Genomic DNA, 12819 nt, shown 5'->3' with positions numbered 1-12819 from the left:
AGATGTAAATCAATGAGTTCTGGGTGTGTACCTGTTTTTGAGGAAGGAAGCAGAACTCCTGTGTGGTCTACAACACCTTTAACAAGGTGTTGCATGATGCATCATGCATGATGCATGATATCTGCTATATAAAAACCTATCTATGGACTCATGGACTCAGGGATATGGAGTGGTCGACTCTGAACTTCCTCCCCAGTGCCCTGCTCTTGATTCCTTAGTGTGGGTTCTTTTGCTCAGAGGAAAAAGGCAAACATTAACCATAACAACTAACTGATGGGGTTTTTTTTTGAAAAGAAGTTACTGTCCCAATCTCAGAAATATAAATTGATGCACTCTGAAATGAGGTGACTTGCCATAGATCAACTAAAAGTTGGTTCATCAGTTGCCCCCCCTCTCAAGGCTTATGGAGCCTTCTCCAACCTCTGCTGCCTTCTCACTTGGGGAAAATGGGTACAGACAAGTGTCCAGACCTTTCCTGGTGTATACATCCTACCCAGTCTCCACCCACCTACACAGAGTCCTGGACTGGGGTGTCCATATTGCCCTGGACTCAATTATTTTTTTAAACAAGAGTATGAACACTCCTTGCTGCAGGGCTGATAATCCACCCACACTGTAAAGCAGATGTAGACCAAATCCCTCCAGTGATTTGGAGCTCTCTCAATATGTGACTCAACTGGCCCATTGAGAAATGGTTTCTAGGTACTTTGAATGGAAACAGGCATTGAACAAAAGAAACTCAACCAGACCAAAGTATTTTTAGAGGTAATGTTTACCTTCAGAACGCAGCAATAGAAGTTAAAAAAAAAAAAAGCCACAAAATATCTAAAATCTTCAGTTGAGAATGTACAAAACAAAGTCATAATAATAAGAAAATTGCTTTACAAAGTCTCAAAGTGAATTTAAACAGTAAACATGTAGGAAAGCATGGAAAATCTAAAATAAGGGGTTTGTATATGTTGAATAATAAATTACAATTCTAGAAAAAAACAAAGGAAAGCAGTAACCATTCTGACTCAAGCAGAGAATCTTTCATAGCATCTTTCTTTGGGGGAATAGCATTGATAATAGCTGTAGGTCTTGGCTTGACAATTTCCAGTAGCATCAAACACTTTCCAGGAACTGAAAAATAAACTGATAAACACCTCCCCCAAAACCAATAGTGACAGCAATTCAAGACTTTTTTTTTTTTCCTTTTCTTTCTTTTCTTTTCTTAATGGCTAAGAGAAAACTTATCAAACCCACCCATCAATATGAGCTTGTGTATATATATGTGTGTGTAGGATGCCCTTCTTAGAAAGAAAGAAGGTGTTTGTTCGCCAGTGACCAGATTGGTTGGTTCTTTAGCTGATCCTACCTATCCTTCCTTCTGCAGTAGTTCAGAGAATCCCGAGACAACACCACGAGCTGCCCCCCTCCAAACCTTCAGGGGGAAGATACCCTAAGGTGCCCCATGGATGGATTTTTTCCCTTGTGCTTCTAAGAGTGCCAGGACTCTGGGTTGTGGTGCAGCACCAAGTCTCTTGGGTTGGCCAGGTGAGGGCTGTTCTCCTCCAGTGTCAAGGCAGACTGCATTAGTCCTGTCTGTGTGTGAACACCAAGACGACGACCCTGAGAAGTCCCTAGGGTGTAGGTGAATCCCTGTGTGTGATGTAGCTGAAAGAGGAGAAATGTTTATCGTGGCCTTTCTCTTTTGTCTCAGAGAGTCTTCTCTTGCTCTCCAGAATCTCCTACTTCTTTGGCTTGGAGTTGCCAAAGGTAACAAAGACCACTCCTGGCTCCTGGAAACTCCCGTTGGTGTGGAAGTTTTCGCCCGGGCTCTTCAAGTACCTCCGAAACATGGGTGAGGCTGAGACCTCATACTGGGGATGAGCCACCACATCGCACGTGGAAGACGTTTGTGTCTCAGACTGTTTGGTGACGGTGGTGGACGAAGTAATGATTTTGTTCCCGAACTGGTCCATTTCCTCGTACTGCTCCATGACAGTCCGGGTGGCTCCGTAGAGCTTGGAGCCATCGGGCCCCGTCTGCAGCTCCAGGATGCTTTTCTGCCTCCGTGGATTTTGTGGGCTGGAGACATTCAGGGAGCAGTATTCCGAAAAGCCTCCTTTCTTCCCACAGTGGCAGCTGTCTTTGGAGGTGTCCAGGGAGCCCTTCTCTTTGTCACTGGTCGGATGGTTGGCATTGCCAAGGGTGTGCTGTTTCATTGAGCTCAGCCCAGCTTTTGTTTGGAGGGGGTCTGGTCTCTTCTCTAAGGGTTTTGTGTCATGCCCAGTAGACCCAGCTGATGGATGGGTAATGGAGCTAAAGCTGTTATGAGCAAAAGCACCCCTCTTCCCTGGAGAGTCAAGACAGTCTGGCGAAGGGACATCCTGGGGGGAATGTGCTGTCCTGGGTGATTCTGCTGGTTTCCTGGCAGCAGACTCGATGGTGATGTAGGAAGGTGAGGAGGGAGAGCTGACACGAGACTGAACGAGGCGGGGGACCCCCAGCTCTGCCTTGGCTGCCTCAGTCTTTTCTGCCACCTTTGCACTTTCCACAGATGTTGCTTCCCCCGTCTCCAGTGTGACTTCCTCCTGTTTGGCTTTGCTTGAGACAATACTGATTTTACGGATATTGCTACTGCTCACAGAGCTTTGGGTGCTCCCCAGAGACTCCTTGAACAGCCCTGACAACCCTGCAATGTCTGACTCAGACTTGAGACTAGAAACAGAATAAATAGCTTTCTTGATGGCCTCCTCAATGTCCTGGATCCGGGCAAGTGTCTGTTCCTTCAGGTGCATAATCTCAGCGCTTGCTCGTTCCAGGTCCTCAAAAACCAGCTCCATTGAGGAGACACTGTCAGTGTCCTCCTTTTCCAGTGCCTCAGCCTTGTCCTTTTGCTTGGCCTGGTGGGCCTTCTGACGAACAACCCACTCAGGGACCTTCTCGAAGAAGCTCTTCAGAGCTTTCACATCCACTTTGCTTGTCTCCTCCTCAAACTCCCTCACTCGAGTCAAGATTTCTTGCAGCTGCTCCTGTCTCCTGAGGTTCTCAAAGATCTCCATAGCTTCCTTGACATTGCCTTTCATGATCTCCTCTTTGTGTACTGACAGCCTCTTCCGACGCTCATCTTCTGTTTCTCTCGTTTTTTTTTCTCTCATAACAACCACTGGCTTCTCCTGGGCAGGTGTCTCTGCCTCCCCATCAAGACATTTCAGTTGCCCACTGGTCTCCTGATGTTGCTCCTCAAAGGAGTTCATTGACTGCTGATGGAAGGACATTGAATGAGACATTTGCCTCCTCTCATGCACCTGCTGCACGACTCTCTGACTATCCCACGATCCGTAAGAATTAGATACACTTTCCCTTTCCACCTTGGATGAGGCGTTTTGTGCAGTGTCATCTCTCTTTGGAGGAGTAGTGTGGCCCACAGGGGAGGTTCTTGGCTCAGTTTGTCCTGGCATATTATTTGTCTGTGCTCTACCAGGACAGGTGGGAGGCGATAGTGAAGAGCACCCGTTCTCATCTCGGCACAGCTCTGTGTGCCTCTGAGCCACCTCACCTGGGCATCTCCTTGGAGCAGCAGCTTTCCCACTCACCATTCCCTGCTTGACTTCAAAACTAGCCACTCCATTTTTTATTGGCTTTGAAGTCTTAGCGCTGTCTGATTCCACCTTTCCTTGTCCTGCTTTGTTGGCCTTGTACCTTTCTTCTGCTATTTGAAGAGGGGTTTTGGCAGAGTACTTTGGCACCTTTCTCTCAGTGTTTGTACCCTGAACTGTGACAGTCTTCTTCACAGATGTCTCCAAATTGTAGGATTTTGCCTGAACCTCCTCATAGCCTGATTGTTCATGAACTTCCATGCAGCTTGATCCCAGCTCCGTGGTGGGAGCCTTTGGCCTGATGATTTCCTTCAAGCCTAGAGGTTTTGGAGGCAGGGGTGGAGGGATGGGTTTGGTTGATCTGCTTGTGCTGTTACTTGCAGAGGCAGAATGTGCCTCATGTGAGAAGTGCTCAGGTTTTGGAGGGGGAACAGGTTTTTTCCTGTGTGGGCCAGTAATTTCTGGTTTTGGAGGAGTCCTGGGCTTCTCTGCAGGACTCTGATCACTGGGTTTGCAGGACAGAGAAGGGAGGGCAGGAAGAGGGGTCTGGAGTGATGCAGAACATCCTTGGACTTCATCTTTGCTGGTTGGTAATGGAAGGGCACCTTCTCTTGCTGCTTTAGTTGAGGGTGGGCAATGTTCTGCTTTCATCACAGCAACTGGGGGAGGAGGAGGAAAGTCATTATCAGCCTGCGACCCTGAAGCCACTACAGCAGTCTGGTTACTAGCGACTTGAGTCTCATTTTTCTTTTTACACACAGAATAGGACTGCCCTGCATTTCTGTATATCATAGCAGCTTTAAAGTCCCCTCTGGAGACATTAACGTTAGACTTTTCCAGCGACTGAAGTGTGGCTTTTAAATTACCTCGGACAACATCCTCCTTTTCTACCAGGCGCTGTTCTGTGGCGGCACTTTGCAGCGCTCTGATAGCTGTCTGTACATCCCCTCTGACAACAACATCTCTTTCTTCTTGCACTGATTGCTCTTTGTAATCAGACTCAACACAAGGGTTTATATAGGTTTTCACGGGTGTGGCAGTATAAAGGCCATCCTTAATGCTAAAATCTCTACTAGGCACAACTTGGATTTCCTGGCTCAATAGTTGTCCTGCCTGTACTTCCTCAGAAGCACTGACCTTTTTGTGTGATGCTACGCTCTTCTGAGACATGCTTGTGTGGGTCTTGGATGCCTCCTGGACTCTGGTGGTGGTGGTCCTGGTGGCAGTGCTGCTGCTCTCCTGCTTGGTGGATGAAGAGTCCTGTTGGTGCATGGTTGATTGAAGGGTCATTGTTCCCTGCGTGCTGACTGTCTGCTGCCTGCAGGCTGTGTGGACCTCCTCCCTGTTCCTCTGGAACTTGCTCTGGACATGGTGTTGAATGTTTTTTGCTTCTGCTGTTGCCAGCCTCAGGCTTTGCATTGCAGCCTGGAGATCACTCCCAAGGGCCTTTTCTTCTGTCTGAGTCTGGCTTGGTCCCCCGCTCACCACACTCTGCTGTTTCCCATCCACTTCTGCCCCCTGAGATGTCACTTGGGTTGGAAATGTGCCTTGCGTCATAGTTTTGGGCTCCTTCAACTGGGCAGTGGTGGCTTCTGCTTTCTCTGCCTTCTTGCTGGCATCAGCCACCCTTTGGATTGACTTTGTAGTCACTTTAAGACCTCCGGACAGAATTTCTTCCTTTCCCACCACTGTGGGCAGGGGCTTCCCAAGACATTGCACTGCGGTGCCTGTCACACCTGCTGCATGCACAGCCTCTCTCTCTAACACACCCTCTCTGCCTGTGCTTTCACGTACAAATCCCTTTTTTGCTCCCTCCATAGTCCCTGGCTCACCTTCTGCAACTACTTTCCCTATTTGTTCTTTATTTGGTAAGATACGTATGTTAGCCCCCTGCACAACCCGTGGGACACTCTCGTCTTCCCCCTGCTCTGCTTGGGCATTGATGAGGGATTGTATCTCTGACTCCTGCTGGAGATTCTTCAGATAGCTGAGATCTCCCTTCTCAATGCAGCTCGCAAAAAGTTGGACATTTCCCTTCTCGTTGTCCTCCCGTTTGATGGTTACTGCTGCTTTCTGCTCCTGAGAAGAAGCCAACAGGTTCCCAATCGTTGACTTCACATCCCCCTTGATGACTTTCTGCTGGATAGAATGGAACAGGAGGGAGTAGAGAGTCATCTTCACTGATCCCGACTTTGTCTCTTGTAAGACCATTCCCTTTTTGATGGAAGCATCTTGACTTAGGAGGCCCTGTAAAGCCTTGGCTACATCTCCACTGAAGTCCTCTTTGCCTTTAACAGCTTCACTCTGGTCCAGCAGCTGCAATGGGCTTACTTTGATCTTGCCATCTCTGTCCTCTTCTACCAGCACACTCTGTGCTTCCACGTTGGTCCTGTGCAGGAGCTGCAGCATAATCCTCTGCAAATGGCCTCCCACAACCTCCTCCTTCAGGATCTCCGGAGCACCGGGGCTGCTGAGCTGGTACTTCACCATCTTCACACTCTCCATATCATTGGCTTCAATGAGGATCCCATCATGCTGGATCGCCTGGCAAGTGCAGAGAGTCTCTAAAGTCTCCTTCATGGTTCTTTCTTTCAGTTCTATTTCTATGCTGCCTTCAGAGGCACTCAATTTATCCAAGGGCGTGCTCTCGAAGAGCCACGTTGTGCTTTTCACATCTGCACGAGGGATTGCTTCCTGGGCCCCAGCGTTGGCCACCACCTCCTCTGTGTCCTTAAGCGTGTCCATTGGCTGGGTTTCAAACAACCAGGTGCAGCGTTTCACGTCCCCCTTCTGGCTGTCCTCTCTCTGCACTGTGCTCATGGATGAGCTTCTCTCCGCATCCCCGTACAGGGAATCCACAGGGTGGTTCTCGAAAAGCCAAGTGGATGTCCTCACGTCACCCCGCTGAACGTCACTGACACTGACCATCCTCACGTACTTCTTCTGGCCCACCTGCTGGGACTCAAAGAGCTGCTTGTTGGACTGAACATCTCCCCTCTGCACATCATCTACAGTTCTGGGCACAGACAACTTTCCCACTGAGAAGGAGTCAAGAGGCTCTGTCTCAAACCTCCACCGGGCAGCCTGGACATCTCCTTTCTTGATGTCCTCTTGGGTGACAGCCCTGATCACAAACACCTCTTCTTCCTTCTTGATCTGATCCAGGGGCTTAGTTTCAAACAACCACCGGGCACCTTTCACATCACCTTTCATGATTTCTTCTTTCTTCACTGAGGTGACCTCGTGGTATCCCCCCTCTTTGTCCTGGATAGCATATAAGGGTTGGCTTTCAAAGAGCATCGTGCAGGACTTGACATTTGCTTTGCTCATGGTGTCTTTCTGGATCTTCTGGAGCTCTGTCTCGTCCACTTCCTCATGGATTTGGTCAAGGGAATAAGTCTCAAATACGAACCTTTTGCCTCCAACATCTCCCCCCTTGATATCCTTTTCTGGAGGGATTTCCTGGATGCCCTCAGAGTTGTCCTTCAGGGTATCCATGGGGTAGTTCTCAAAGAGCCATGTGAACTTGTGCACGGATCCGGCTTCAATTGTCCCAGCATCTTTCTGGGATTTTGGTTTGGTGGCTGTATCCAAGGGCTTAGCTTCAAAGAACTCCTTCACTCTGGACACTTCCCCAGACTGTATCTCCACCCGGCTGGAATACCGCATGGTCTTTTTCCTGTCAGCTTCACCGACAGTGCTGCTGCCCAAGGGCTCAGTCTCAAATAGGTGCCGGACAGTTTTGACATCAACTCCCTGTAACTCCTCCTGACTGTACGCCTTACTGACTTGCAGATACTGCTCCTCCTGGCCTTTCAGGGAGTCCAGGGGCTGAGTCTCAAACATCCATGTGTATGACTTCACATCAGCTTGGGGCACGCTGCCGTCCTCCTCCTGCTTCTTTTCAGCCTTCTCGTACAGGGTGTGCATTGGCTGGGTCTCAAAAAGCCACCGGCAGGTCTTCACATCCCCCCTCTGGGAGATCTCCCGCTTCACTGAGGGGTGCTCCTCTCCTTCCATGGCTTTGTGATGAATGACATCCATAGGCTGAGTTTCAAAGAGCCACTTGGCTGTTCTGACATCACCAGCCACCATCTCTTGCTTTGTGATCCCCCGTATTATATCCACTTTCTTGATGCTTTCATCAAACTGGTCCAGGGGCCTGGTTTCAAACATCCACTTGTAGTTCTTGACATCCCCGCTGATGATCTGCTCTCTGCTTACAGAGGTGACTTCATGGAAATTGCCAAAGCTATCCTTGATGGCATACAGAGGTGTTGTCTCAAACAGGATTTGGTTGGCTTTGACGTTGCCAGCTGGAATCTTCTCCTCCTCTTCTTTGGTGATAGGTTCAGCATCAGCCTGTTTAATGCTGTCTAAAGGGAGAGTCTCAAACAAGGTCTTGAAAGACTTCACATCCCCTTTTACTACCTCTTCCACGCTGGTGGCTGGAATTTCTTCCTCAAATGCCTTGGAGATGCTACCAAGGGGACAGGTCTCGAAGACGTGTTTTCTTTGCTTCACATCTCCCTTCTCCTCTGCTGAAAGCTCTACTTTCTTTAAGCGTCCCACCTCAAAATTGTCTCTCAGTGTTTCCATTGGCTGCGTCTCAAATAGCCAGAGTGTGGATTTCACATCACCTCCAATGACTTGTTCTTTGGCTACAACACTTTCTGAAGCTTCTCCTTTCAGGGAGTCAAGAGTCTGGGTCTCAAAGAGCAATCTCTGCTTAGTGACATCTGCCCCTGTGACAAAATCTGTAGAAGCCTTGAAGTCCTGTTCTTCCACTGTGATTTCTCTGATGGCATCCAGGGGTTGGGTTTCAAATATCCACCTTGCTCCACTGACATCTGGCCTTCCAATTTCTTCCAGCGAAATCCCACGGATTATCTGCACTTTGGAAGTGTCCTTGTTGATGGTGTCCAGGGGCTGAGTCTCAAACAGCCAGCGAGCCGTTCTGACTGCATTGCTCTGAATTTCTTCTCGGCAGACGGACTTGATTTCATGGATAGTCCCAGTTTTGTCTCTGATGGCACAAAGGGGCTCTGTTTGGAAGAGCCTGACAGTCTTCTTAACATCGCCTTTTAGCTCCTGGATTTCTGACTTGAGTTGTAGGATGCTCTTCTCCTCCACTGAGGAGCAGCGTCCTATAGCATCCAAGGACTGTGCTTCAAAGAGCTGTTTGGCCCCTTGCACATCACCTCCCTGGACAGGCTCCTTGAGAACTGCCTCCTGCACCTCAGTTTCATCTGAATACAGTTTGTTTAATGTGTCCAGTGGTTGGGTTTCAAAGAGCCATCGGGCAGTACGAACGTCTCCTCTGGCAAGGTCTGTTTCTGACACCTTGGGTGATGCTGACAGGCTGTATCCATTAATTGACTGGCTTTCAAACCTGAGGGAAGTACTTTTCACATCCCCACCAGGAATGATCTCTTCTTCTGCCAGCTTCTTGGTGGCTTGGTGGTCCCCAATGGAGTCGAGTGCCCAGTTCTCAAAAATCCAGCGCATGGACTGAACCTCTCCTGGGAGAACTTTATCCAGGTTCACAGAGGCCTGTGCATTAGGGTCTTCGGTATTAAGCATTTCTGCCAGGTCCTCAGTCACAGCTTCTTCCAAGTTCTTCCTGAGCTCGGGATGCATGTGTCTGTAGAGCCTCTTTAGCTCGTTCACTTGGCGCTGCTGGTAGAACTTGGAGAAGGCTTGTTTTGGAGGAGGCACAGGGAGTGGGTTGAGATCCTGACTCCCCGGAGCGATGACCTGGACTGAGCTCACGGCGGGAGGGGGAGGCAAGTCGTCTTCCATTTTCTTGGTGGCTGCTTTAGACGATTTCTGAGCTTCTGACATCTTTGGGGAAACAGTTTCAAACGTCAGAACAGTTTCTGTCCCGCCAACCCCACGGCCGTTAATGGTGAGAACGGCAAAGGGAAAAGCCAACAAGGGAATTCCGTGCACCTGCTAAGCTCCGTACCTTTGGTTCAGCAGCACACAGCACTCCAAAACATCACACCACTGCACACGCTCCAGGCTCGGTGTTAGCTCTGGTTCCACTGCAACGGCTCAAGGCAAGGCCTCTAATCCAGGTGAGGTGGTTAGTCTACAGTCCCCAGGATTCAGTCCAGCTACAGCATAACAGAGGTGCTCGATTTGGGCTGTGCCACCAAGAGAATGACCACAAGAATGACGTGGAAAAGGCTGTCTTAGAGTAGTGAGCTAAAAGTTAACTTCTCCCTCCTGCTCCCCTGTGTCTGGGGTAGTGTGAGGACCTGCAGGGAGTCTGGGAACACAGGATATGGGTGCAGGAGAAAGTCAAGGAGTTTTTTGTGAAGAGGTCTCAAGAAGTAAAAGGGGGAGAGGGAACCAAAGTGTCAAACTGAGCTGATGATGTTGGGTAGGGAGGTAGCACGATGAGCTTTTGGTAGCACCATGGGTTGCCTACTGCTCAAGAGGGAGAGCTGGGGAAAGGATGTTCATCTGATTAATGATTTCTTCTGTTGGACTCATGGGTGTACCCCATGTCACCATTTACACAAGAATAGATGGACAGTTATACAATTAGAGACTTAAATAAAGCTCTTCTGACTTGCAGACTTGTACAGATATGAGACTAAGGTCTACAAACTGCTGGGATCAGCAGGCCAAATTCCTTTAGGAGAAAAAACAAGGCTGAAGGATCAGAGGTTGGGGTAACACCCATAGCTGGGTGCCAGGGAAGTTAGACCTGTTTAAACTCAGTCTGAGCTCAGCTCATATTCACAGCAGCATTGGTACAGAAGTGAACAGAGTCGGCTGTGGATGTCCAGCCCACCTTTGAGCCTCCCTTTCTGCATTTTTTTCTCCTTAGTCTGGGAACCCTGGGCACCGAACACTGAACTGAATACCTGCAACCTGCTCTGCCTGGGCGTTTGTCCACAGGGAAGGTAGCTGAAGCCTTTAACCATTGTCTAAAAGAGACTGTAATCCTGGTGGCTTTCCTTTCAGTAAACAGATCTGCTGACCCTTGGCATGCCTGTGCAGTTACGTCTGTGGAGTTATGCCTGGAATATTATTAGTTGTTGCTCAAAGCAGTGGTGCGCGGTGTTATTTCACTCTGTTACACGCAGATTGTTCCGGCTAAAAATAAGTTTTCAACATTAGTAAAAGAAACCCACACTCAGAATACCGAAAATCAGCATATTCTGCAGCAAGTGTAAAATGCAAATCTTTCGCGTGAGCCAACTTACTTTGAATGCACTTTTTAAAAATAAGGGTGGTTTGGTTTTTTTTTTTTTTATCTGTGAAGAACTTCTGAACGTGGGGAAGGGCGACTGAGCAGCTGATAGCTATATTCAGTATTAAAGTGCTCCTTGCTGCCTTGTGTGGGTATTTCAATCACACTCACAGGCCACAAATATTTGGTTAGATAACGGTGCTTATCTTAAACATTTCCTACCTTGCTTTTTTTCTGCCTGTGGGGAGAGTGAATGGAGTTGTCCTTCACAGCACTCTGTAAAAGATATGTGGAGAAATGACATTTAACTGCATAGAAAGACACATTATCTGTATATGTATTTTTATGCATTTATGTGTATTAAGGTGCATATCAACTACAGAGACCTGAAAACCATTACAGGTCAGGTTTTCTTTTTTGGGTCACTGGCAGTTCTGTACAGGTGAGAAAAAAAAATCTTATTCCAGGTTGATCAAAAATGTACGTTTCCTAAAATCTCAGCCAACAAATAAAACCCAAACCACATTTTTTTAGAGTTAGAGGAAATCAAAACTAGGAAAGTTTGATTTAGGCTCTCTTTTTGTTTATACTTCAACTTCTAAAAAACAAGACTGATCTATATTTGTAATTGCATTACAAAATGCTTAATTCATTGTTTTGGATTTTTTTTTAATTTTATTTTTTTAAGTCTTCTAACCAGTTGTAATTTTTCAGCTGCAGTCTCCATTCACTTATTTTCAACTGGAACTGTTTCAGTCTGGACTCATCCAGTAGGGAGTCCCAATACACACTTGAGAGACTACATCTCTGAACACCATAAAAGGTTGAGAGTAAGGGGGGAACAGGAACGTGCCTGCAGCAGTGGTCCAGATATGAAATCGCATCCCATGTTACTCCTGGATCACCACTGGTACGGGGGAAATGGGGAAAATGTGCCTCATAACCCTGAATTATCCTATGGCCCACTGATCATCTTGGAGTGCGGGATTAAATCCCTGGATTCCAGACTAAGGACTACAAACAGAGGAACACGGGAGGTTGCACTGTACAGTTATGTCTGAGTGTGGTATATATGGACATGTGTATGTGTGTGTGCTGGAATGGGGATAGGATGGAGACGTAGGTCTTGCTCTGGGCTAAATATTTCCTCCATGAATATGTGTAAATACATACAAGCAAATAAAGCAGAAATCTTATATATGAATAAACTGTATGGGCTAGTGGATGTAGATGTGTGTGTGCTTCGTGTGTGTATGTGTGAATTTAATATGTATATAATACGTGGTTTTTTGTACACAGCTTATAAATCCCACACATACCAGCACCTCTGATAACATTCATCCAGTATTTTCAAGCGACAATTGGAAAAAAATGCTCATTTTTTGGAAAAACAAACGCTGTGTTTCTGCAGATTTACTTCACCACACACATTCTCTCTCACTCTCTTACAACCACTTGCTTGGGCGGGACATTGTTGGAATGCCGCTGGTGATTTGGGAGGGGGAGGATGCTGGTGCTTACCGGCTGTGCGGGGCTGCCGGCGTCAGCAGCAGCGGCAGCTGTCTGGGAGAGATAGAGAGCCGACAGCTCCTTCACGGAGGGCGCAGAGGACCTCCCTCGTCCTTGGTGAAGTATGTGGATAGTGTTGTCTGATGTGTCTAAAAATGACCGTGTCCGATCATCTGAAACAGGGACAGACGTGCGTGGTGAGCCCTGAGCCAAAGTCGGGAGGGCAGGGTCAGCCTGGAGCCTGGGCATTGCTCACCACGGGCTCTGCCATCTGCACACCAATCCCCCTGGCAGCCCCTGCCCTGGCCCCCCAAAACTTAACATCATGCCCTTTTGGTTCAGAGAAAAATCACGGACATTTCCACCTTTTTCATGGCTGAAATGGATTTTGAGCCTGGATGAGAGCCACGCGTTTGGCAGTGACCTGATGCCACCATCCTGCTGGTGGGGCACAGAGCCCACCCCCGTTCCTGCATCCCTGGACAAGGCCATCACCAAACACGTGAGTCAGAGGATGTG

The 12819-nt window shown here is 48.1% G+C and overlaps 1 protein-coding gene across 6 annotated transcripts in view; it reads right to left on the bottom strand.

The window, feature by feature from the left end:
• Positions 1-754: 754 nt before the first annotated feature.
• The window catches only part of XIRP1 (xin actin binding repeat containing 1), a 33878-nt gene continuing 21813 nt past the window's right edge, over positions 755-12819 (bottom strand). For 4 of the 6 annotated variants that reach the window (XM_051768318.1, XM_051768321.1, XM_051768319.1 and 1 more), the window contains exons 6-8: positions 12313-12473; positions 11014-11067; positions 755-9428 (exon numbers count right to left, since the gene is read on the bottom strand). In XM_051768318.1, coding sequence (XP_051624278.1) covers positions 1731-9428; positions 11014-11067; positions 12313-12473 — 7913 coding nt within the window. In that variant the 3' untranslated portion in view covers positions 755-1730. Of the gene's footprint in view, positions 9429-9552; positions 9697-11013; positions 11068-12312; positions 12474-12819 lie in introns of those variants that run through there. The other 2 variants (XM_051768323.1, XM_051768324.1) reach the window with 2 other exon arrangements.

This window comes from Manacus candei, unplaced genomic scaffold, assembly GCF_025592945.1.
Source record: "Manacus candei isolate 608988 ecotype Guabito, Panama unplaced genomic scaffold, ASM2559294v1 h1tg000094l, whole genome shotgun sequence".
NCBI classification, from domain to species: Eukaryota; Metazoa; Chordata; class Aves; order Passeriformes; family Pipridae; genus Manacus; species Manacus candei.
Note: the sequence above shows the minus strand (reverse complement) of the source record. Positions and strands in the feature narration are given on the sequence as shown.